Here is a 26680-nt window from a genome sequence, read left to right on the forward strand (position 1 = left end):
ACCTGATCTAGTGAAAGACGTCCCTGGCCAGGGAGGGAGAGGGGTTGTGGACTAGATAATCTTCGGGTCCGTTCCACCCCAAACCAGTCTATGATTCACCTCTGCCTGCTGTAGAAGCTCTGCATCTTTGGCCAATAGCTAATCAAATCAGGGATCTCAGTTTCTCTCCTGTCATATGCAGCTCTGATGATTACAACAAGCACTTGGACACCAAAGCTTTTAGCTGCACTCCCCTGAGCTACTAGTATTTTTGACACCAGTCCACATCTAAATTTAGCAATTCCCAGACCTAATGTCAGTGCAACTTCGTTATTGCTGATTTAGAATAGGGCTCTGGCACGATATTCTCATTCTGAAAATAGCTTCTAATTCTTCACTCAGGGCAGAAGCACTATTCTGTTCTACCTACCCAGCCTGATGATTCAGTGATATACTTAGTTATTCTCATGTTCAGAGTGATGCATGGATGATTTATGGAGCTCTCCAGTCCTTGTTAGATGAGTAACAATGAGGGTAGGCCTGACCCAGATATTAAGATAAACTGCATTTAAAGGACTCCTAAATTTAAATCATATCCAAATCTGAAGTTGGAACCTGTCATTTAAGGGTACAAACACCTTCAGGCATAGACCCACAAGTTGCACACTCCAGGATGTGAGTTTGCTAAGTGACACCTGGCTGCTGGTGTGCAGAACTGGTGCCAGATGCTCCACTGATGTCCTCATCATGAAAAGCAAACTTAATGTGCATGTTCAGAGGATAAACAATGAGTTTGGACAGCATACATGCTTGAAGACTATTTTGTATTTATATAGAAATGCTCCATACACACGGGACAGCTAGGCCCATCCCATGTTCTTAAACTTGACTCTCATTTAAGTCACATAAATGATACATCTAACTCCAAACCTTAGACCTGGTCATTCATGAAGGTAATTCTATCTGAATATAAGCTCTAGAAGAGCTTATGGTCTCATGAGAATTTAATTCAGAAAGCAGAGATTATGGTGCTTACATGACATGCCACATCTGAGTACAAAACCACCAATGTCTCGCAATTTTCCACCTTATTATTTGGTAGTAAAAGACATTAATGAAAATCAGACACAAGTGGCACTACCGTAACTCCTGCCACTGCACACCTATCACTTCAATATACCTGTTGCTGTGCTTACGAGTGATTGCCATCAAGGCCACATTGACGACCCATTGATAGCACCAGCACCATGTGCAAGATCTGGGGGTTCATCTCAGGAAAAGAGTTAAGCTGTGGTCAGAAAGTCCAGGAACAGATGTCATCCTTTTGTGCTTTCAGTGGGAAGCACTAACATTGACTAACAAGGTCACCCAGCCCTTGTTGCAAGGTGGACTAGAAAAATGATAGGTGAATTGGACCCAAAGCAAATCAACCAGAAAATATTCTGGATTTACAGGAAATTCAATTTCACATCTGATGTGAACTATTTGGATGAATTTTCTTCATCAGTTTATCCACTCCTATCCACTGTGAAGGCATAAATATGCACCTTTGCAGACTCCCAGTCACTCCATCCTGCCCCCTCCCTTGCATTTGACAGTAATTGTACACCAGCGTGGACACTCAGACAAACTGGTGAGCAAGATCAGTTGACTCAACTCAAAATCAACCTCAGAAAAAGAAAAACCAGTCATACTAGCTGCACAGTTGCAGCTGTACAAGGGATACAAATGGACTACATGGCGTGGGTGTGGAGAGAGAAAGAGGAAGAAAGGACAGCCGCAGAGCCCTAAATGGGCACAGACTCTATTGTGAAACTGTCATCAGAACAGACCTATGAATCAGTTTTACTTTCATAAAATGCTACCACAGAACATCTGACCACATCAGCTCCTCATAATAATATTTGAACATAAATTGCAAAATATCGCAGTAATGTAACTGATGCAGGTAAGATACTAAGGACTGCAGTACAAAGGACTGCAGTACTAAGGAGTCCATGAACTTTGGCTGGTTTGCCACAATAACACCCATACAGGCTGTCTCCAGACACTTGTGTAATTGAACTAGAAAGGGTGCCCTCCTTGTGACTTTAGCAAAAATGCCCAACTATTTCATACTTCTAGTCTAAGCGCAGAGTCATGTGATTATGAAAGGCCACCAGATTTCTCATACAAAAAACACCTCATGGATACACAGGAAGATTTGAAAATGCAAACCAAAAGCTTTCAGTTAGAATATAATGTAACAGGAGAGTTAAAAAGGCCACCTGACAGTAAAGGCAATGAGAGTCCAAAGTTAAGATTTCTGAAAGGAGGGTGCTGGTTTGGCTTATCAACCAGAACTGTGGCTTTTCCATTTTAAAATCCTCTTTATATTGATTTAATACCTCCTCTCGTGAAACTTAGGCTCAGACTCTGTTGAACTGGATGACATACCAGTGAGGGCACACAGATACTGTTTGATCATGCTGGAATGGATCTACGTGATGCAGAAGGCAGCAGCTGGGCCAGAGGCACCCATCACAATCCCTCTGAGGGTGCTGCACAGCTTTGACGGGGCTCCACATAGACTCAAAGGCGCAGAAGCATTAAATGACACATCTCTGATCCCAGCCTCCTTGTAAAAATACTTCATTGGTAAGCAGGCTTCGGTATATTTTTTTTTTCTTTTTTAGAAACAAATGGTTTTAAGAAATTCCCTTCTACCTTCTTCTTCTACTGGGCAAGAATAACTAAAAGAACGTTGCTCATACCAAGAGTCGGAAACAATAACAGCAGAGCAGCTTAGCACAAATCCACAGGAACTGCAATTCATTCTACAAAATTGTGTCATCTAGGTATTTCTCCCCATTTTGTTGAATCTTATCAACTCATTATTTATGCCGAAATAAGGCCTGAAGTCTCCAGCCAAAGGTGAGGCCAACTGTGCCAGATGACTGTATGCATCAAGGGATCAGCCCGGCTAAAATCCCGCTCCTGCCAGTGTTCGGCTCTACCCTCCTGCACCAGTTTGGACAACGCCCTCAGACATATGGTGTGAATTTTGGGGTTGTCCTATGCAGGGACAGGAGTTGGACTCGATGATCCTCGTGGGATCCTTCCAGCTCAGGGCATTCAATGATTCTATGATGGGTCCTTACAGCACTTTGCTCTCTCCACACCTCTGAAGACCGGAGACGTGTGCACTGTAGCAGCGCACGGCAGCGCGTGATTAACACACGGGGTAGGTGTTTCTGGAGAAAAACGTGTGACGTGCCCTTTAGAAAAGCACGCTTGGTAGTGCTGTTTCCTCTTTTGTTGGTTTAGACACGCAACCTGCGAAGGCCAAAGTGGATATGATACAGCTGGGATGGGGTGTAAAGATTTAATTTATAAATAAATAAGGGTGATGTTCTAAAAAAATTCTCTCCCCCTTGCAACATTACTGGGGAAAAGGAAGTGGTGGAGCTTTACTTCTAAATAAGATTTTATCTCAGCAGAGGATCTAACCCTAATAGGAATTGAGGTTTGGAAAAAAAAAAAAAAGTCAATTTTTTTATCACTGGAAAATAAAGTCCCTGAAGTGAAACAGATAGAAACTCTCCCAACTGTAATTGCAGATCAGATGAAGTCTGTTTACTTCACTGACACAGATAGAAACTCTCCCAACTGTAACTGCAGGTCAGATGAAGTCCGTTTACTTTACTGACAGAGATGCCTCTTTTAAATTGGGGAAAATTCAGGTCAACCAAAGAGGGGAATTAGTGAGCACAAATGAAAGGTTGTTGATTCTTTGAGCAGACGTCACTTTTCATGAGAAAAGTGGACATAACTGTAAGAGAAACTCAGTCACACCAAACTAAGTCTATTTGTAGAGTTGAATAGAAGCAGTTGTGTTTGCTCAATACCTCTGACTTTCTTTTCTATGGACCTAGTTCTTACAATCTTGTAATTATGTCCAAATTGTGCTTCTCCATACACACACCTTAGAGTTTAAAGTTATCTCCTGATTTTGAAAATGTGACTCCTTGAAGCTGTATTTTCTGGAAACTGCATTAACGACACACAGATAACAGAGAAGTATTTTGGCTCTAATTTTTAAATGTCTTCGGAACATCTGACTTTGGAAGGCTCAGAGTTGAGGCTTTTCCATGCTTATTTTTGGCAATATGATCTCCTGCACATTAAAAATATCAAGTTAAAATGGCACTTTATATTTGGTTGAAGCATAAGTGAATCATGGTTGGTTGGTTGGTTTGTTTTACAGTAAATTGTGGAAGGAAGAATCCAGCTGCTATTTCTCTTCCTTTCTGGTTTACCAGTTTCAACTGAAAATGAAAACAGGAAAAACTGGTATCACTGGCCAAGAAATTGGTGCTCTAGAGTTTTTAAAGTATCTACAATTGAGAATTTCTGATTGTGAAAGGGACGATTTTATGAACAATAAAATGCTCTAATGGGATGACACCTAAAAGTAAGAAAGAAGAATAAACTTATTAAAAAATATTTGTGAACTAGAGAAGGAATCAGCAATTACCATTTTGGTAAGAAAAAAGAAGGATGCTTTGTTTGTAAGGTTCTTTCTACTGTTATTTAAACACTGCTTAGATAACATGCCAAATTTACACAACGATCTACAATCTTCTCCTGCTAGGGTGAACTGCCAGCTGTAAAGAATTATATTTTGTCTTACTGCAGAATCACACGGAGAGAAATCTGGGAAGGAAGCTCTAGAGTGCTTAGTTATATAAGACATACAACAGCAGAAAGAAGAGATCAAGTGAAAAACTCTTCAGGCCTTGAAGTTTCCCCAAACAAAACCTGTATTCCAAAGCAACACATCCTTCCCTGGGACTGTCAGCTGCTCGGTTTTTACCGTTGTTCTGCTCTTCCTGGATGCTCCAGATTTTCTCTTCTGTGTGTAAAAAGAAAACAACTCATCATGCCCCAAAGATGTTGTCAGATTTAAGGTTGTAAAATGACAAACAGATACTAATTGTCATGACAGGCAACAGTTCTATTTCTATGAAGTCAATGATGAGGTCAGTTATGATTCAGATCTATCAGTCATGTGAAAGAATGGAAGATACACAATGGGCTTGTGTTTGGTATTTCTGTTCAGTGAGAAATCTCAGATTTGCAATAAAACATTGCAAAACTTCTCTTCACTAAAGAAGTTTTGCAAAAGTGTATTAAAAGAAGGCACATTCATAGTGCTTGCCTCGGTTTGTTTTTTAAACACTTCCATCTCAGTCTGCCAACCACGGAGACTGACTTGCTGATGTACTTCAATTAATCAGTCATTCCCCTCCAGATGATCTAAGTCAGTCACCCAGTTTTGTGGGTAAGGTAGAAAAGAAAAAACAAAACCTAAAACCCACTCTTCCATCCTGCCCTGAAGATTTTGAAGTAGTAAAACAAGTTACATTGTGACCTACAAACTAACTACCCCACAATAAGATGTTATTTAGCACCAGAGCAGCAATTAGCTAAACTTTTATCCTGTCTCCTAAGGTATTTTTAAAAGACAGGTAACTGTGAACTTTTAAGAAACATTACTTTTAGCACTTCGACTGCCATAGCAAGACAGTTTCCCCACATCGCACACGCAGCCTCACCCTCAGAGGAGGGAAATAGATTTAAGAAAGAAGCACCACTGTGGCACAGCGGGAGCACGGACAATCCCAAAGGCACCCAGCGCCGCGGTGAGACGGTGTTCACAAAGAGCGGGACAGCTGAGCGAAGCACGGGAGCCCAAGGCCAAGCCCGGCGGGCTCGGCGGAGGGGGAGGAGAGGAGGAGCCCATTGGCTCCGCGGGCCGAGGGATCCCATATGCTGCCGCCGAGCGGGGTGGCCCCGGGTGCGGTCCCGTTCCCCAGCAGGAAGCGGTGGAGCCGGCGGCCGGTGTCTGAGGTACGCGGGGCTGCGCTGCGTGTCGTCCCGTCCCTCTCCTTCCCCCTCACCCCGCTTTCTAAATTTGTCCTCTTGGGAAGACCAGCCGGGTTGTTCGTTCCTCCTTTATGTGTAAGGCGAGTAGCTGGGTGATTAAAACTAGGGAAAATAAGTCTGTTTTCATAAATGCTTTTTTTTCCCTTCTTTTCTGTCTGGCTTCGGGGGTTGTAAGAGCTGCTCTAGTTAGGGGAGGAGGGTGTCTTACTTCTGGAGTTGCTGTTCTGTGCTTTGGGCAAACAAGTTTTCCAACTGCTTTGTTTAAAAGGTTTCTGCTACAGACCGCATCTATTCACTCCGTGCGCCATCGCCTTGCTCCTGTCTAAACGAAGGAGTTTGTCGGAGTTCGGGATTTCAAATTTTTGTGATAAACGAGACCCAAACTTCAGTGCCTTTTTAATGGCTGGTTTGTGGAGTCTACCAGCAGATTCCCCCCTAAATCTCTGGTCATTGTCTGGCAGTCGATTATATTCTTTAAAAAAAAAAAAAAGCGGGGGGAGAGCATAGAAAAACCTCAGAAACTTTTTGTGGCCCTTTCAGGGTCTTTTTCATCCCTGGAGCTGCAGCCACTCTAGCACTGCAGTGAAGTAACCCATTCAAAGCTGTTTCCTCCCGTCCTTGTTCCGGCGGACCCTCCGGGGTTTCTCTTTTTCCTTCCTATAGGAAAAGTGTGAGATTTTTTTTTTTTTTTTTTCTCAAGTGCTCCCACCCAAGAAACTCGCAAATCCTGCTCGGAGTTTCTCCGTTGAGCTCTGGGTTGCAACACAGGGACGCACCCCCGAAAGCACTGGCGCTGCCCTCCCGCCCCGGCCTCGTTAGCGCCCTAATTACCGCCGGCAGCTCCTCTCCCCTCCCCGCTGGAGGCAGGCACGGAGCCTGCCGCCCGCTCGGCGGGAACAGCCCTCTCCCAAAACATTATTGGGGACTCCGTAGGAAAAATTCGGCTTGAGAAAACACATTAGGAGAAAGAGGGAGATACTGGACGGTTTCAAAAAGTGCGTTTGCGCTAAGCAAAGCTGAAAAAAAAGCTCTTTTTTTCTGCCTTTTTTTTTTTCTTGTTGTGTGTTGTTGGCCGGGCTGCGGACTCCCGGACGGTAGGCTGGCGGCGGCCCGGCGTGCCCGGCGGGAGGTGTGCGAGGGGAGGGCCGGGCTGAGCCGGGCCGGCGCCCGCCTTTGTTCCCCGGAGCGGCGCCCGCAGCCGCATGGCTCGGTGCTGCTCGCTCTCCTCCCCAGTTTTGCCTCTTTCCCCCTTCCCAGGCGGCTCCCGCGGATGCCCCGGGGGCTGGGGAGGGGGAAGGCAGGGTGGTGTGACGGCTGACGATCGCTCTGCGCTAATTTGGGGATTCGCGGGGGTGCGGGAGGCGGCAACAAGCGGGGGCGGCGGGGAGACTACCAGTCCGCACCAGTGCGAGCTGCTGGGTATTTTCGAGCCTCCTGGGTTTCAGAGGTTTTTGGGGGAGCTGCGATGAGGAGGCAGCTGCTGGAGCTACGGCTGGAGAACGGGGCGGCGGGGCCCGAGCAGAGGGGTGAGTCGCTTTGGCTCGACCTCGCTGTAGGGAGCGTAGAGAACTGCTGAGGTTTTTAGAAGTAGCTTTGTTAACTGCCTCTGAGCAGGATCTTGGAGCCTCTCTAGAGATGCGAGACTGGCTTTACTCCAGTGGAAGCAACTAAATTAAGTTCAAGGCAATGATTTTTAAAAAGCCTGTGATTCTATTCTGGTTACACAAAGCAGTGGACAACTCGGTACGTGCTGGTTCCTTGTGCTGCAGCATCCTCAGCTAGTGACTGCCGAGGCTCATGCCTGTGGATCTCCGGGCGGTAGTGTTGAAACTACGAGTGCAGCTGTTGAAAGCTGGTTTGTATAGCGCAGTCTTATTCTCACATCTCGTCCTCAATCCTTGCATTTCTCCTAGCAGTTGAAAAGTGAGAAAGATAGGGCTAGCAAAAGGATAGATTTGTTTTAAAAATGGGAAAATAGTTGTCCTCTAAAAGAGGATAAATGCCAGCTTTTTGCTTGTTTGTTTTTCCCCTTGTTAAGCAGGGCAGGAGATATTAAATCACTGTTGATAACAACAGCCATGGAATATTCTAGCTATATCGTAGAAGGCTGGATTGTCACATAGAGCTGGGTGTTTCTTTGGTACATGAGAGTAACTGGTTGTTCTGCACAGCACAGCACTAGTTTTACAAAAGCCCACCATCTGTTGCATACAGAAATGTATTATCTTGGTGAAAATGTTTTTCACTAGTAAGGTTTTGAGGGTGGTTTTTTCTGCTTAGAAGTGTAACAGCTGCTTACTAGTTCTCTTCCATTGAGTGAATCAAAACTGCATCACTTTCTGCTTCCTCTAACATCCTAAATTACTGAGAGCCAAACTGGTTGCTCATGCTGCCCAAAGCAGTAGTTGGGACAGTCTCTCTGACATCTGGCTAAACCGGAGTAGTGAGTACCAACACTAGGAGTGATACTTCACCTGCAGATTAGGGAGAAGCATGTGGAAAACCCTGCAAGTCATCACTTATCATTTGAGATGCCAGTGGCTCATGTGTTTGTGTTATTCTGCACCTACAGTGTTATGGCATCTAAGATGTACTAAACGTTGCCTCATCTCCCATGGTTATCAGTCTATGTCTGAAGGATTCTCTAGATAATTCTGTAACTTGAAGATGTTGCTTACTAAAAGTACAGAAGTACTGAGGGGCTTTTGTTGTTGGGGTTTTGCTGTTATTGCAGTAGGTCTGCTGGGCTTTGGAACTGGTGGGAAGTGGTGGAGGGAACCAGAAAGTGATGGATTAGCATTGTATTACTAGCTCTTCCTTCCATATGGCTTGTGAAGTTCAGTAAAGTACCTTCCTCAGCTTCCTAGGATATGCACATCTTGAATGAGGTTATCTCATTATTCAGCAGACCTCATAACTAATCTTTTAAATTCTAGTGGGAAGCAGCATGATCCAACCCTGCCAGGTTGGTCAGAAGTGACAGCAGGATTTTTTGCCAGTACGAGAGACATTGCATATTTGGAATCTTTAAAACATCTGGGAAATCGTGATCCAGATCCTTGAACTGAGGTCTGTGCCTTCCCGAGTCTCAAAAGACTGAAATAAGAGTCATGGACACTTGAGTTTTCCCCTCTTTCATAAGTTTTGCAAACAGGATATTTCCCCTTGGCAGCAAGGGGGGAGAATGCTATGGAAGGATATTTGAAAGATGGCCCTTGACTTAAATTCTACAGTCATTGGGGAACCCATCACAATGTACGGAAATGGGCTGATGAAGCAATTCTCAGACTTTGGAATTCTAACTTTTTAGAATGAACCTGTACCAGTCCTGAAGTTTTATCTGTTGCTTAGGGGGCTGCATAGTGTTATTGTTAACTTAGATGGAATTGTGGCTTGTGGATGCTGTTGCTATATGCCCAAGTAACTCAGAAAATCTAACATACCAAGACTGCTTAAACAACCTATGGATAGATGACCTGGGAAGAAGGGAATGTTAGTGTAAGAGAAAGCAACTTCATTTGAAGGACTGTTGAAGAGGCATATACGTCTGAATATTGCTAAGATCAGACTGTAGGAGTTCCTGCCTTGTAGCACAGAGATAGGTTGCTTGCTGTGGACCAGTTTCATGAGGCCAAGCTTGACTGCTTGGTGCCATCTCCAGATTGCTGGATGTAGTCTTAAACTTGAAAAAAAAGTGTGTGGTCACTCAAAGCTCCAGGAATTTTGCCATGTTCTGAAGCTACGCTGTCACTTTTCACGTGCAGCAAATCAACCTCACCAACTCAGGTGCAGCAACTTTGAATAAAGAAGTCCTTTTTGTCAATACAGATAATTTTGTTGGAGGTGCTTTGGGACATACCAGCCAGAGAAGGGATTTTTAGCTAGTCCTCTGCATTTACTGTTGAGGAAACTTGTTTCAAATGAAAGTTACTGTTGGCCCAGTAAGTCACTCTCTGCTCACATTTCTTCTGCTGCATCCTGTAACTTTTAAGTTTTTTCCAGTTTCACATCTGCTAAGACCTTTGCAGATTGACTTAAACAGGCCTTTCATCTTAGGGCAGGAAACTTTCAGCTTTTCTTGTTCTTTAAACCACTACTCATCATACACCACCACAGCCCCCCACAGCCGCTGATTAGTTGTTTTTCCACGGAATATGAAACAGACGGAGGATGGATGGGTTTTCTTCTACTTGACTTGGTTAACTAAAGGAAGGCTGTCACTTTGCACTGTATACTGGGGTGCGTAATCCTCGTGTTTTATTATTAAGATTAGACAAACTGCTCTTGCAGCTCTTCCTTGTAACTTTCCTGACTTTCCAATAAAATATTTATTCACTATAATTTTTAGTATGAAACCTTAATAGTGGGCAACAGAGATGGCAAAAGTACCATACTTAAGACTAATTATTTTCTGAGTTTCTGGCTGCTTTGTCTGCGAGACCTGCGTAAAGTGCTGTGGCAGTTACAAGTACTGAGTTTCTATTGCAACTTTCTACAATGATCAGGCTTTTTAAAGCCTGTTTTTCATTCTGCCTTAAGTCATTTCTGTCTTGTAAGCTTCTGCTCCCATCTTTGTAGCTTCCTTCTAGAGTCCGCAGACTGGTGGTCTGGTGTTTTGTCGTCTGTCTCCCAATGAATTCCATTTGTAATTTCTACTTTGTTTCACTAAACTCTCCTTGCAGCAGTTCCTATTCTGGTCCTGTGTATATGCCAGTGCTGTATGTAGTTCAGTTACATTCTTGGCTTTGTACTAGTCTTGCACAGAAGTGTGTGTGTTTATATACACACCTATATACAATAGACACTCATTTATATATATATATATATATAAAAATATTTTTTTTACTGGCTCCTGATGTTATTAAATAGTGTGACCTACTATCCATTTCTCCTAAGCAGAGACAAGTATTTCTGGTTAAATGCAAATGCATTCCTTCATTAGTTCCTTCATTTAATTTACAAAGACTGTAGTCTTAGAGAAATCTCACTGCTTATTAAACATGTTGGTAGTGATTTGCAGCTCCTTTGTTTGACTTTTCTTATCTGATTTGAATCTTGAAGCTAGGTCTGAGGAATTCTTTGTTTAGTCCTCTGTTCTGTGGCTTGTTATGGCCAGTGACTTTTTAGCAGCTCTCAGTGAGGGTACTTCAAGTGTGGTAAGCTACAAACTGCGGGATGCTGCTCTTGAGTTGCTTCAGTTCTGCTGTTTTGTCACATTTCTCCTAAGTGCATGGTGGGGGGGGGTGTTGGTTCTTTTTGCTTCTCTGCCATGAGCCTGTGCTGTTCCTGCTCCCTGTATTTCATAAAAACAAAACGCAGATGAGTGTCTCCTGTTCAATCCCTGGCCTTGTTGCATTGCAGGAAAGGCTGTATTAAAGGCTGAAATTCTCCTTAGTTCCCATAGGAGTAGGAGATTATTAATGGATTTCATCCCACCCAGTTGCAGGCAGGCTTAAACAAAGTCTCGAACTGCTGCTATTCCAGCCAATTTGCAGCTCCTCTGGATATGCTGAGGTAGTTCTTGATCCACTTTATCATAAATTCTGAGATGTTTGTGCCTGTCTGGCTTGCTTGAAACAAACATGGAAACCCCCAACATGTGTGTAGGAGCCTTCTATATGGAGTCCGGTTTTAAATTTACAAAGAATCAATAGCTTCCGATGTGAAATATTTGACTGTCCTGAAAACTACTTAGACTGTGAGAACTACATTAAAGCGTTTAAACTTATGCAGTCATATAAAATAATTGAAATAGAAAGTAGCTTAACGTTTCACTGCTGAATGAAAGGAAAAGGTTAGCTAGCCGTATGAATCCAGATCTCGTGGAGGTATTAGAACAGTGGTGAGGTCTGCCAGCAGCTGTTGTCACAAATGCAGATGATGTTCTCCCCTTCAGCCCTTTTTGGTGACCAGCTCCTCCAGTACACTTTGCTTGCACAAAATTTTCTTTGCTGTTTTCTTTAACCCCTTCCCCAAACTGACAATCACTCCCCCAGAAGTGGCTATCTTTTGATATGGAGAGGTAGCTCTTGGTTGGAAAGCATGAACCTAACAGGTTTGAATGATGTCTCTTTGATGGGAGTTTGGCTTTCCTCAGACTCCATGTACCTCTTAACATAATGCTTTAGCATGTTTATTCAGTTTCAACTTAACAGCTGTTTGGGGCTTTGTTATGTGGGTGAAGACTGAATGCTTTGAGACTTGCAGTTTGGAACTCAGACTTAAGAGACATGGACAGTCTGGTGTGTTTGTTATTTCTAGATAATGACTCACCTAAAGTTAGGGTGACTTTAATTGAATTCAAGGTGTTATTTATGTAATTTTAATTTTAAGTTCATTAAAAATGTAAGTTCTTTAGTTTCTGTTGGTGTATCTTGAATGACTAGTGCTTCATACTTCTATAGAAAATGTGTATGTATAGTGTATATATATCTAGACTTCACTGTTACACTGCATTTGCATACGTTGAAACAGTTATAGCAAGTTAGGACAGAACTACACCAAATGGGAATTAATCTCTTAAGACAATAACTGAAATACAAATGCTAAACAAGAAACAATGTAGTCAGACTGCTTGCTTGCTTCGAATAGGTTAACTTCCTATTAATAAAAGAAAACAACCAACTAGACAAGACTATCCAAGAAGCAGACAGGATCATTAATAACTCTTCCCTTGGCCTCGAGTAGAATACAACTTTTCTCTCTTCCAGCCTCAGAGCTGTTGGCAGCTATGTAGAGAGCGAACAGGGGAGGGTGAGAATGAACAAGGCATGATTCTGTTTAGGGCCAAGGGAACAGAGTGTGCAATGACTGTTTGTTCATAAATGCTTGTAAATCTGTGGGTGCAACGAAGGCTGAAGTGGCTTAAGCAATATTTGCTCTTGGTGATCTCAAGAGGAGGGCATTGAAATGTTGGGGCAATGGCAGCCCCACTACATTTTATGGGGGTGATGAGCCATTAGGAGGTCACCTTGAAGAGGTTCTCTTCCTCATGATTTTTCACTGAGCAGAAAGCTCATCTTTTAAATTAAATTATATATGCAGATGCTTTCTTGGATATGGTAGAAGTGTGTTTTTCCATGGAACTGCTGTTTTTCTAGGCTGATCCTACAGTCACCTTAAGAGGAGTGTCTTAAATGACTAGGAGACCTTTGTTGGTGTGTGCTTTGCTTGAGGTATGTCTCTCTGCATGGTGGACACAGACTTGCATTAGACCTCATGCTTGCTGGGTGTGTATATGTGGTGGGGGAAGCGTGGCCTTCAAACTGAAGACCTGGATGCTTCTCTGGCAACAGAGAGAATTAATCTGTACTGTCTAGTATCCCTATGCATAGGATATGGACCCGATTTGCTGCTTAATTTCTATGACGTGACTGAAGAGCTGAAAAACAGGCTGTTCCTGACTACGTGACTTGGGTCATCCAAGTGGAAGAGTTTTTAACAAAAGCAATGTTGGTTCTTACTGACCAGGTGCCATTAGGGTGGAAACCAGCACTAGTGTGCTGCAGTCCAGCTTCCTGGAACTCTTGTGTACGTGGTTTTCAGGCAAACAAGTAAACCTGCAGGCGTGTCTTCCAGGGAACTGCTTGTAGGTTTGGGAAGGGAAACTACTGGAGGAAAAGATTTGATGCAGAAAGGGGTGATCCAGGACTTCTGTTATGCTCAGTTGTGCATAGAGAATAAATGTTGTCTGGATGGTAAGTCAGTGTGATATTCAGCTCAAGTTAATGAGCCATACTTAAGACAGAGACAAGTTTATGCAGCTGAGCTGATTTGGGAAGTCTAGATGGGATGATACTCTGCTAGATGGACTCATGAGTTCATATATCTCTGATCTGTGCTAACTAAAATCTGGAAAGGAGAAAACTAGTCTAATAGAACACTTAAAAACCCCACCAGTTTCTGTATCCTGTAAATTAACCACTGTTTGACTTGACTAAAATTCCAATGTGTTTTATCATTGGGTTTTTCTTCTTCCAGTTAGACAAATGCTTTGGCACAAAACCCCTCTGCATTCTCATCTACAAATTGAACTTCTCACTTGTCTGTCTTAGTGCCCGCATGCTAGTGACACATTAACACCCACATTTTGATAGTAAACTCTTGCTGCAATATGGGAGATCCATCTGGAGTTTGATGCTGAACTGGGATCCTAGGCTAGAGTATTAGGAAGAGGGATAGACTGGAGAGCAGATGAGAGAATATTTGCTCTGCAGTGAAAAACTTAAAACATGGAATTAGAATAGCAAAGTCTAGCATGGTTTAGAAACAGCCATGGTACAACAGATATGGTTAACCTTCTGTTTAAATGAGTCATTTATACACTTTCTAACTCACTGTATTTTTTTGAAAGTATTCTTACTAGCCAAAATAAAAAGTTTCAAAGTGAGTCCTAAAGGCAGTTTAAATTAGTTTTCTTGCAATTAGTTGTGTCAGTCTTAAATTAGACATTCCTCTTAGTTTGGCAGCTAGCATGGAAAAAGTCTGCCTCAAATAGTTTTTCAGCTTGATCTTCAAGTACAGCCTGTAGATGAGAACAGAAGCCACCTTAGGTTTATGGGGAAAATAGGCAGGAAATAACATCTCTAGCTGCAAATAAATATTTGAATGGGCTTACTTAAAAATGAGCAGCAGAAAAAATTATTGATTAGGTGGAGCTGTGATGTTGTAGCTCCTCAACTGTATCACTTCATTATGACCTTTTTCAAATGTGGACTTCTGTGGATATTTGCAGTAGCTCTCTAAGGATCTGTTTTTTCACAGTGGTCACTCTACAAACTATCAAGTTTTCATAACAAACTATGTCAGCTCCACTTCATCCCAGAATATATACTGAATGCAAAATACAGAATTGTAACCAGTTGCTACATTCAGATGACGGTAATGCTTGTTCGTGGTAATACTGAAAGGCTAAATAACAAACCCTTTTAGGAAAGGTAGGATTGCTGCAGCATGGAAAAAGCCATATTTGCAACTGGGGGAAGACCACATGCAGCTGTGAATCTTAAATGTACTGGAAAGGAAGGCAGCTACAGGAACACCGTATGGGTGCTTAGTTCTCCCAGCATCTCCAGTCTCAGAGTGGATTTAAAAGCTTCCAAGCCACAAGTAAGAAAGTGCACACCAAGACGCAAAACACCTTAATTACAGCCAGAAAAATGACTGTCAAGCATTATTTTATCTCTGTTCCATGATGCTTCCCCTTGCTAGGGCAACACACTGGTGTTTTGGTTTTTTCTTTTCTCAGAATTTTAAGGATCAGTTGGCAGCGAACAGTTCCTGCGGTGACTCAACCCCTTCTGTAAGGGAAGGAGAGCATGACTAAGCCCAGAGCATGGGTGTTGCAAACAAGCTATAAAAAGTTCTGACAGTGAAAGAGACTTTAGTTGTGCATTGGCACCTCCAATACAAGTCTCCAGGCTTTTTTTTTTGAGGGAGGTGGGGGTTAGGTGTAGGCCTCCTTGAATTCCATCAGTGTTGCTCATCTTTAATTGCATTTTAAAGTTTTATTTGAGATGTATGTTTCTGAGAAGGATTCTGAAGAACTTCTGTCTATTAAAGGCTGTTCTAATTCCCCTGAACTAGATCAAGGGAAGGACAGACCAGACTCTAGTTCTAGCCTTCAGTCAGTTGACTCTTATGGCTTGTTTTTTCTTTGAGGAAAAGCTCAAGTTTTCTTTCCAGCATCCCTGACTTCCAGGAGGGGGGTGCTAGAGAGCAGAAAACTTAGTCCATGTGCATCTCTTGTGCCTTGTTAATCTGCTCCGTGATTAAAGCTGTTTCCATGGTGACTTCTAGTGGTTTATTTTGTTTGTTTTGTGTGTGGTGTGGGGTGTGTTTATGTGGGTTTGGGTGGGTTTTTTGCCCTTTTTACTCTGGGGGCTTTTATTCTTCCCAAGTGACAATAGCTGTCATGTAGGTTAGTTTCACTGCTAGTCTTCAGTGATCTCTATCACTTTGTATTTGTGGTGGTGACTGTTGTCTCCTTTAACCACATGACATGGGCAATTGCAGACTGTTGCCAAAAACATGTTATCCAAGTGTAATCTAAAAAATATATTTATATTTGGTGACTAGAATTCCTGTGTTTACCAAGGTAAACTTTGCTTTGAGTAATTAGATATATTGCCTTGTGCTCCCTTTCAGGAAAGTCAGGTGGTTTTAAGCTGTCTGATGATGGCAGTGGGCAACCTGACCACCTAGGCTGAGCTAACTGGCTAACTTCATGCAGAATAGAGATTTTTGTAGAAGAGCACAAAGTATCTAGGTCAGAGAGGAAAACCAGAACTTAACCTCACTGTCAGGAAGCAGTGGGTACCTTCAGACCCACTCCTCCAAAAGGAGCTATGAAATGCCTGGTTTTCTGTAACGCTCCAGCTTGTCTGCACCTCTGTGCTTCATCTGAAACATGAGTAAGCTTTGCAATAGTGTTCTTCTGTAAAGCTGCTGAGTTTATAACTCTGAGGTGCATTGTCTAACTTCACGTTTCAGAAATAAAAAGGGTTTGAACTGATACTGTAAAAAGTGCTGATGGCTTTTATTCATCAGACTGCCCATACAGCTTTTCTCTAATGCACTACAATCTGCAAGCCTCGACTGCACCAATGCACGGTTTCCATTTTTAGCAGCCAGCCCTCTTCTTGTGGCAGATAAACACACCACAGAATTGCTCCGAGTTTTCTTATCTCTAGTCTGTTGTGTTCTCACTGTGCTATCTAGTTGCAAGATCTCAAATGGGTAAAACTATTTCAAAACATTTATGTTGCATGTAACTTCTAACATAACAGTGATAGCTTGTGTTCTCTTGCTTCAGGGGTTATGTTTCTGTGGAAGAAGCGCTTAGTTTGTGGGGTGCCATTCCTTGGGGTGCTAGTCTTACATTTCTTGCTTGACAGAGAGCTCACTCGCTTCTTGAGTTTTTTTGAGATAACAAAGCACCTGCTACTTCAAGCTGTTCTTGTTTATTACATAGGAGAGACAGCTCTGGTTACGAGGACTGAATTTTACAAACTGGAAGGCAAGAAGGCTTGACTTGAGTGGCTTTTTGTGGTTTGGATTCTTTTCTTCACTAAAAGCCCAGCTGGCAGCAGAGACAGTAGCCCTGCAGTGCTGGCAGTCTGGTGTCGATGGGTGTCTGTGACAGAGGTGTGGCTGACTGGCCTGTGTGCTCCTGCCTCTAAACTGCAGCTTGGGTTACAAACAATCTCCATCTGCACGGTTGGCTAAAAAGTGAACGTCCTAATCTGGTACATGGGATGTTTTGTAAGGGGTGCCACTGGAGTGCGGTGGCACTAGTGGCACGTTTTGACCAAGCTCATGCTGGCTGTGGAAGTCACAGCTGCTTCCCCTCAAGCAGCCTGTCCGTGGGGTGGGAGCAGGAGGGCAGTGCTCTGGTGCAGGGAAGATGCTGGATGAGACTGTTGCAGTGCTACGGGAGCAGGAAGGACCCACACAGGCAAGGGACGCCATGGAGGTGGCGCCTTCCCTCAGGGCAGAGGTGGCGACCCTGTGAGGAACCGGAGGAGCTGGAGAGGGGACTGCGCTGAGGCACAGGTTCCCCAACTCGTGCCACTGCCTAACCTGCACCCCAGGCCTTCGGCCAGGCGGGATCAAGGGCTACCTGGTTCTGTTCCTTCTCTTCTGGAAAGAGTCTGGTGGAGATGGGTGGTGGTGAAGGGAGGACAGTGGTGAGGGGAGGGCGGCAGCGCAGCGGCCCGGCGGTGGCTGTGGGGGAGGTGAGGCCTGTGGCGCAGCTCTGGCCCTTGTGATCCCACACCTGGGAGCAGTTGTGGGTCTCGCTCTGTACAAGCTGTCTTTGGGTGTCCTGTTAAACTCAGTAGGGCGTGACTTCCCTCCTAGCTTAAAAGAATTTAACACAAAATGTTGTCATCCATTGTTTAACAGCAGTGGGTTTTTCTGAGGAAGTTTCTTGTGTCAGAACTGGACCCTCTGTGTCAGGTTCCCCTTTGTTCTCTGAGCTTGCTCTAGGCCACAGACAACATCTAACTTGCCATTTTTTGGGGAGGGGGTGTAGGTGGGTTGTGATAGGGAGTGCCTGAGTAGTCATCTCATTTCCATCACCAAACCTAAAACCAGATGTGTTAATAACAGCTCACTAAAACTTCTTTCCTCTCCTCCTGCCCCTTACAATTGGCAGGTATTTGTCTTCATGAAGGAAAGGAATGCCTGAGAAGACCTGATTTAGAACTGTAGCGGTCCCTTCAAGATGCCTCAAAGGGAAAATGCTCATCTGCAAGTCTCATCTTCCAAAACTATCTGCATTCTTTCAACCAAAGAAAAACATTTTTTGAGAAAGATGACTTGTGAAATCTGTGAACAAAGCTGGATTTGCAAGGATAGTGAATGAAAGACAACGTAACATGCCTTACAATGAACGCTTAGCTTGAAGGGGTGACACTGTGCTGTTAAACTAAAACCCAGGCACTGTAAAAACACAGACCCTGAACAGAAGTAAGGATTATAGAGACTGCATCAGAATGTTTATTAATCCCAGAAGAGTCAGAAAATGGCATTTTTTGCAGATATTTGCCACTTGCTTCATACTGTGCCTCATGATTTTTTGGGAACCATTTGATAATCACATTGTGAGCCATATGAAGTCCTATTCCTACAGATACCTCATAAATAGCTACCATTTTGTGAATGACAGCCTGTCTATCAACAGGGATAACTTGGAGAGAGTGTCAAGCTACCAGTACTTGATCAACCACAGTGAGAAATGTCAGCAGCAAGATGTCCTTCTCCTGTTGTTTGTGAAGAGTTCTCCCGAAAACCGTCATCGGAGGGATGCAATTAGACAAACTTGGGGTAATGAGAAGTATGTTCGTTCTAAACTTAATGCCAACATCAAAACTCTTTTTGCTTTAGGACGACCAACAGATCATCTGCTGCAAAGAGAACTTCAACTGGAAGACCAGAAATACAATGATTTGATTCAGCAAGACTTCTTGGATACTTTTCACAATCTTACTCTTAAATTGCTTTTGCAGTTTAGCTGGGTCAATGCCTACTGTCCTCATTCCAGGTTCATTATGTCTGCAGATGATGATATATTTATCCATATGCCAAACCTTGTTGCTTATCTCCAAAGTCTAGCACTAATGGGTGTTCAAGATCTCTGGATTGGTCGTGTCCATCGTGGATCCCCTCCCGTAAGAGACAAGAGTAGTAAATACTATGTTCCATATGGAATGTACCCGTGGCCCTCTTACCCTGACTACACAGCAGGAGCTGCATATGTAATATCAAGTGATGTAGCAGCTAAAGTATACGAGGCTTCATTGACTCTCAATACAAGTCTTTATATAGATGATGTTTTCATGGGTCTCTGTGCCAATAAAATGGGAATTGTACCACAATACCATGTATTTTTTTCTGGGGAAGGAAAGGCTCCATATCATCCCTGCATTTATAAAAAAATGATGACATCTCATGGACATGTAGATGATCTTCACCAGCTTTGGAAGCAGGCTACAGATCCCACAGTTAAAAAGTTTTCTTCGGGGATTTGGGGTAGAATATACTGCAGACTAGTCAATATTGTGCTTCTCTGTAAACCATACTATGAAGACACATATCCTTGTTCAGCTGCATTTTCTTAATACTTGAATATCTGTGTTGAAGATCCACTGAGCCAAAACAGAGCAACAACTTTTTAGCTGTTTATTCAAAATACATGTAAACATAGAAAGAGGTAAAACTTAAATGTGAATAGTTGGGGGTGGGGGGAATGATGATCCCAAATTCTGTTCAGAAGCTCCTGTTGGAATAACTTTCCTATTGTACTGCAACTTTTTACATTGTAGCCTGTTTTGGTGTTTTGTGTGCGTGGTTTTTTGTTTTGTTTTTCTTTACACTCTTTTAAGGGATGCAAGTCTAGATTAAATGTTCTATTATGGACTTAACTTCTAGACTTTGAAATGCTTGGTGGATATATGTGTTACTTTGAACTTGTTAGTAAGGCTTAAGGTGTTTGTGTTTTTAAAGCTATGTGAACTAAGGCACATGGTAGAAAAATCTGCTATATCAAAATGGAGTAGACCTTTCAAAACACAAGCAAAATAGAACTTGATGAATGAGACTATTGCAGTAGTTTAAGGCAATGTAAATTGGTTACAAATATTGACCATTTCTCGGTGCTTCATAGAAAGTATGTCTGGACCTCCACACTTGACAGTGAGTGCCAGAAGTGAAGACCTGCTACAGTCTTTTTCTTGAAGCTCCCTAAATCTTTGAAATAGCGGAACAGTGTTTGAGTGCCCGCTGACTTGGTTGTTTTAAATAACAAAGGAGCTCTCTTCAGATCAGGCCTGAACTTGAAAGGAGAAGACTTGAATATTACTCATGTAACTGGTTTTGTTAATCTCCCTCTGCCTTCTGAAAACTGAAGCAGTGTGTTTAAACAGTCCAGTATTAAATAAGCAAATAAGCTTAATGAGTTTTCTTTTAACAATACTTCTGCTTTCCAGTATTCATAGTTCTAAAGGTGAAAAGCAAGCAAAAGTCCCTGAGAATGTTACTTATAGCTAATTTGAAGCTGTTAAAGACTTTAGAAAAATCCCCAAATTTCATGCTTGTACTAACAAAGAGGGGAGGGTATTTTCTGCACAAGGCTTGACTTCATGGTGAAGGGATAGGGAGATGGTGATCCACAGAAACTCAGTATGCAAATCAAAATTACTAAAATATTTCTCCTGAAGTCTTGGGCACAAGATTCTTTAAAATTTCAGGGTTCTTTGTGTCCACAAAGCCTTGTATCTTGGATCTATTTAAATGTTAATATCACGTGCAAGAGGAAGAAGACACCTGTGTACTCTAAATCAGGATAAATTGAGTGATGCTCAACCTCCAGCTATTATGAGTTGTACTGTGGTGCCATATGAATATCTCAGAGAACAAAAGTTCTAGGATGTCTGTCTTCTCTAGTACTGCTCACTAACAGTGTTTTCACAGATCCTCAGGACAGATATTCTAATTGCCAAACCTGTGGTGGCTCTTCAGGGAGTAGACACGCAGCCTCACAAAGTACAGTCAGACATTATTTGTCAGCTGGTTTGATGCTGAAACAAAATTCTAGCATGGATGTGTCAGAAAACTACTTTTGAAAGCTTGAATGAGTCAAGTTTATCAGTAAAGCAATAACAATGCAAAAGCTCACAAATTATTGAGCATCTGTTGGAAATGTGCTAATTATAGGAGAAATACCTCTTGCTTTCTGTCTTTAGACTGGCCTTTTTCTTCTGCCTGAAGTTTCTCACTGTGTGGAGCAGTGAGGTACTTGATGTATGTCTTTTGACTTTACTGTAGAACAGCTATACAGGACTTTGCAGTTTTAAGCTACAAGTAGTAAACTCTTGTTTAAGTAATTGCAGCTGCTCTGGGAGCTGTGCTGCAGGAGTTGATGGTTTGAATGGCAAATAGGTTATGTCAGCACAGCCAGAATCCAGGAGTGAGCTTGCTGGTTCTGTAAGCTGCCATTTCAGGTGGATGATAGGTACCTACTGGAATTAAGTGAAATCTGTAAGTTTCTATAATTGGTTTTCCAGAAGGAAGAGAGTAAGTATTCTAACTAGACCCAAACGTTGGATATGTGAAGAGCACACTAATAATTTCTCAGTGCCAGTATGAGTGAAGAATGCAACAGCTATACTTCAGAAGGAACAAATCCAGTTCTTGTTCTTATCTAAACAGATTGATTACAGTACTGAGGATTTGTGTTTTTTTGAAAGAAAAAAAAAATAAATAGAGGACAGCTCTAGGTCTATAAAACGTGTTGGCTTATAAATAATCACATGTAGAGAAAAGTAGTATTCTGTACCAAAAGAAAGCTGCTCCATCAGATCTCTGACCTGTTGTGAGCCATTTAAATCAACAAGCTGCACAGCAAAACTGCACTACTAGAAGAAGCCACCCTGTTCACTGTAGGGAAAGAGGGTCTTCATAACCAGTTTGCAACCAAAATGTACTGGTAATACTACAATTTTTCCAGCATCAGTATGTGTTGGAATTGTTTTCACTTATACAAGCAAATGTAAAATAAGTTTTAAGTACTTTAAATTTCTATGGGGGAGTAACCTAGCTAACATCTACAACACTGCTTAAATGCAGTTTGTCATTAGCTGAAAGTCACTTTTGACCGTTGCAGTACTTTAACAGCTGGTTTGAGTTTTGTTTAGATTGTTTCTTAATCTTTAAAGGGCGCTGATATTTGTTAGTGTGCATTTTCTTTTGCTGCAGTGAAAAGAAGTTGCTTATTGAATAAAAACGAAAGCATGAAGGCGCTCCTTTTGAAAATGGAGAGGCTAGAAAACTTCTTACTTTCTGGTTCTAAACGCTGTCTTAAGATTTGTACACCTTTATCTGGAACCCTTCTTAACAACAGTCTTGGTGCTCCAATGCAGGGCTGACAGGTTTTATTTCTGCAAGTAGAACTGTATCAGCCTGAATGGTCACTCCTCATTAAGAGTTTGATGTTGTTGCACAGCATATTTAATGCTAAAATTGTTTTTACCTGTTTGTTTGGTTTGCATTGGTTTCTCTTTGATATTACTAATTTTTATACAAATTATTCAATATTTATTCTTAAACTTTGCTCTGTACAACAAGAAGACAATTGTTTTGTAAAACTTGTTTTGAATAAACAGACTTATTTCTTTTTTTAAAAAAGCAAAACAACAAAACAAAGGTGGTAAATATCTCTTGTTGCTTTCTTTGTAATTGACTGCTCGGCTCTGATGCTTTTCATTGCTATTCTGAGTCCCTTCTTAAGGGCTTCAGACTGCTCCCTCCCTCCCCTGCTTCCTTTCTGTTATACTTTGAACCAAAGCTTTTGTGGAACAAAAGGCAATATTGATGTTTCCAAGAAGGAAGACTGTTCAAAACCGTGTTTACTCAATTTCTAGGTCTAAAGTTGTTTGAATCTGCCAAATATTAGAAGCTTAACCTGCTGTGAATATTAGCTTACAAATGCGTATGTTCTCGTTAAGCACTCATTCCCCAAGAGATGTGTGTCTATCTAAATAAGTTCTATTTCAGATCACACTTTACACCTTTTGGAAACCAGCTCATGGAGACCAGTCATAGCATAAGTATAAATTATCTAAATTATACTGAAAAGGGGAACAAAGGAAATGAAGTCTGTAGAGTCTGGCTTGTTGCAGGGTGGGTTTTGTTGGCTGGTGGGTTGTTTTTTGGTTTTGTTTTTAGTTGCTCAATTTGGTAGCTCAACTAAATTAAACTGGGCTTGCTTGGTACTTTTTGTTAAGCTAAATGACTTAAGTATTTGGTGGTTTAGAGTACATCAATAATAATATCTTTCTCAAGACTTTACAGAAAGGGAGAAAAGGTAAGTGCGTTTACAAAACCAGAAGCTTCTCAGAGGTATGTAATCAAATATTAACATCCTGAACACAATCCAATGACATTTAACACTTTTTTTTTAATATGCACAAGGCTTATTCTAATGACTTATTTTCTCATGTCATGTAATTAATGCTTCTAAGAAAAAAGTTGCAAAGAAAACCCCAAGCCCCCAGCTCAAAGCAAAAGATAAATCTTGCTTGCTTTCCAGCTGATAGATTCTGTATACATGCATGGCTTATAAGCATTTCAGTAACTTGATTATATCTAATTATTTATTAATCTTAGTGAACTTCAAAGAAGTCATAGAGACTGTACAGTAAATGCAGTTATTTGCATTCTAGAACAAAAACGTGTGCAGCCTTACCTCCTCCTTGTTGACAGGTTCTCATCGCTTTCACTCATCACCAGGACTCTGCTAGATCCTCCTTGACTGGCTTCATGCATCACTTCAATCTGAATAAAAAGGACACATTACAAGTGAAAATATTAATTGCTGATGCTTTTATTTAGAGAACTTTACTCTTTAGAAGAGTAAAACCCCAATCTTACTTCGTCTAGAAATCACTGGACAAGGTAGAATTATAGAATTCTAGATGAGCAGGTAGTAAATCAAGAATACCTCTATATTTTTCTGCTTCCATGCTCAGTAGTGGCATAAGGGGTGTTCCTGGCTCCTGGCAAAGTCTCTTGTGCTCTTCCACTACAGCAGGTGAATTAACCTCCTTATATAGATAATTAGAGGTGTCCCTAGACTCTGAAATACCTCTCTTGTTTTCTGCCTGAACCCAACCCAAAGACTTCACCTTTTCAGAGTTCTTTGCACAGTGCCATATGGAGAAGTCCAGGGCATCTGTCTTGTGCAAAAGCTGTCCCCAGCTTGAAATGGACTGGGGATTTTCACATAATATTTTGATAAACATTAACCTACTTCCTTGTCCAGTCTTGCAGAGTTGGATCATTTCAAGCGTGCTCCAGGCCAGTTTTAAGCAGGCTTTTCCTCCTTTTGCCTGCAGCTTTAAAAGTGGGACTTGGGCTTACTCAAAGGCACTCTCTTCAAACTCAGCAGCTGAGTTGTTTTACTGAGTTTGCAGTCAATCCAACCCAATATTCAAACTCCAGTAAAGTCTTTAAGTTCCCGAGCACTTTAATTTTTAAGGGCTGATTCTGGGGAAAAAAGCAGTGGCCTGTCTTGTGTTCTATATAGCTAAATTATTTAGCTGTTTGGTGACGATGATGGAATCCATTCATCAGCTATCCTCACCTGAACTATTATCAGAACAGATAAAATATAAACAAAAAATGTATAGCAACAATGGGAGGGAAGGAGAGAGGGCAGAATTCGCACTGTAGTCTTAGAAAATAGATTTAAGAATGAATGTATGTTTTTGTAAAGCCTGTAGCGTGTTGTTGAGTATATCTAACTGTGAGACGAATGCAACTGGTTACCTGTGTTACTGATGAGGATACCTCTCTCCCATACTACCCAACTTCTTTTGTTATGTTATATATATTGATATAGATCAGTCGTATTCTTTCCCTCAGTACAGTTGGGGCCCTCTCTTATTGTTTTCTTTCTTGAAACATACTTTAAATTGCATGTTTTATCATTCTAACAATATGCTGACCTAAAGAACTAATAATATGAATCTTAGTGCAGGGAAGATGCAAGAAAATTATGGCAAAGGGGTGTTATTATTTAAAATGTTGTGAGTGGCACTCTGTTTTGATTTTTGTCATGGTAAACTTCTAAGTGAAGGGGATGTTGGCAAAGCTCCAAAACATTTGTACACAATCATTCAGAATACAACTTCAGGGGTGCTCTGCCTACTTCATTCATAGGTATATTTACATGGTTTAAACCCAAACACTTTCAATAAGAGAAATGAGGCATTCCTAGAATTTGACAGGAAAACTGAAGTCTGGTCTCTGAAAGAGGCTGCTTCAGCTAGCTTGGGTGAATTACAAGTTTCAGGATGCAGCTGCACTTCAGCTGAGTCAAAAGAATTGCAGATGAGTGAAGTTTCTGGATCCTTCTGTTTCCAGGCTTAAAATACGCAAGGAGGGCTAAACAGCTGTGTTGAGAGCTCATGACTGCAGAGTCTCCACAGCTCAAACAGATGACTCTGCTGTAAGGGCAGGGCTCTGAAATGCTGCAGGGCTTGGGAACAGAGAGGAAAGGACAAGGATGTCCAAACAGCCCTGAACAGAATCTTGCTGTAGGAACAGTAATGCAACAAATGGCATCATAGAGACAAAAAAGCAAAATACATTCTCCTGAACGTTATTTGCCCATGCAGCAACAGGTAACAGTGAAGTTTTTCTTTGACTGGTTTCTTTATAAGTATTAAAATGTCTAGTCTTTCCTCCTTTGCATAGAAACTACCCTTAGAAAATATTTAAGTGAGGAAAAATAGATAACTTTGTAAAATTCTGATTGTAGCACAATTTCAGAAGAGCTGGAATAAGATTCCAGTTTTAGAAACAAAATAGTTCATAATCTGTAAGGAAGGATGGGCACTTTGGATGCACTTCAATGTGTTATTGTTGGACATTCCCTCCATGTTTCCCCTTTCATCCTCTGCAAGTGGTTTCTACTTTAGTGAAACTTGGTTTTCCATGTACTTGAGTATAAATCTTTTTTAATGCTGTCATCTGAGTAACTACCAAACTGCAACATGAAGTGTAAAAACAAAATGCTTACCAGAGAATTACCTTGTAAATGTTCAATTTTTTAATTCCAAGTATAAATACATAAATCTACACTTATTGTGAGAGAACTCAGAACAATATATGGGATGTCCCCAAAATGTAGATACTCCTACCTTAATTCCACCTTTAGTCTTCTTAATGTTTTTCTTTTTTGATAACTCTACTTCAGAAATGGACTTTGGAGGGCAGGAAATTTCTGTGGACCTCCTGTTGGTAGCTGAAGGAGTCAAAAAGAAAGTAACATTAGAAAATGGGTGCTAAAAGTTGAAATCCTACTTCCTAATGAAAGCCATGAGCAAAGACCCCATCATGCCAGCAGTAAGTGAGAACTGAGCTGTGGAGGGAGCAGTGAAGGACCAGCTGGTGCACGGGATGGGTGATGGTGTTTGGTGCTCAGCTCTAGGCTTTGGTTGGGTTTCTGATTTGGTTTGGGTTCCTCCCTGGCCATCATCTTTAGGGTAGCATGGGTGAGTGTCAGTCAGCTGTATCAACAGCTGGGTCATTGTCACTTGCATAGTTCTTCAGCTCAGGTGGTGGTACCTGTGTGGGATCCCAAATAAAGGAAATTTTGGTTCTGGTAATGGTTTGCTAATGTTGGATTATAATGGATTGTTCCCTGTTAGGTTTCATCACGTGAAGTTGTCCCAAAGGAGTAATCATAGAGGTGTTCAACAAGTCACTG

At 41.7% G+C, this 26680-nt stretch overlaps 2 protein-coding genes across 10 annotated transcripts in view; one reads left to right on the forward strand and one right to left on the reverse strand.

Moving 5' to 3' along the window:
• The window catches only part of MCF2L2 (MCF.2 cell line derived transforming sequence-like 2), a 164105-nt gene that overhangs the window by 60294 nt on the left and 77131 nt on the right, over nt 1-26680 (reverse strand). For 6 of the 7 annotated variants that reach the window (XM_071812609.1, XM_071812606.1, XM_071812608.1 and 3 more), the window contains exons 14-16: nt 26112-26215; nt 23654-23742; nt 4835-4873 (exon numbers count right to left, since the gene is read on the reverse strand). In XM_071812609.1, the coding sequence (XP_071668710.1) occupies nt 4835-4873; nt 23654-23742; nt 26112-26215 (232 nt within the window). The remainder of the gene's footprint in view (nt 1-4834; nt 4874-23653; nt 23743-26111; nt 26216-26680) is intronic. The other variant, XM_065845145.2, reaches the window with a different exon arrangement.
• B3GNT5 (UDP-GlcNAc:betaGal beta-1,3-N-acetylglucosaminyltransferase 5) lies at nt 5653-22615 on the forward strand. 3 transcript variants are annotated; one of them, XM_065845149.2, is made up of 2 exons: nt 5653-5871; nt 18065-22615. In XM_065845149.2, exon 2 carries the CDS (start codon nt 18405-18407, stop codon nt 19527-19529), a length of 1125 nt encoding a protein of 374 aa, XP_065701221.1. In that variant the 5' UTR covers nt 5653-5871; nt 18065-18404; the 3' UTR covers nt 19530-22615. The 3 variants fall into 3 exon arrangements, with proteins under 3 accessions (XP_065701221.1, XP_065701222.1, XP_071668711.1); XM_065845150.2 differs by lacking the exon at nt 5653-5871 and adding an exon at nt 5911-5982; XM_071812610.1 differs by lacking the exon at nt 5653-5871 and adding an exon at nt 7278-7433.

This window comes from Patagioenas fasciata, chromosome 9, assembly GCF_037038585.1.
Source record: "Patagioenas fasciata isolate bPatFas1 chromosome 9, bPatFas1.hap1, whole genome shotgun sequence".
NCBI lineage: Eukaryota > Metazoa > Chordata > Aves > Columbiformes > Columbidae > Patagioenas > Patagioenas fasciata.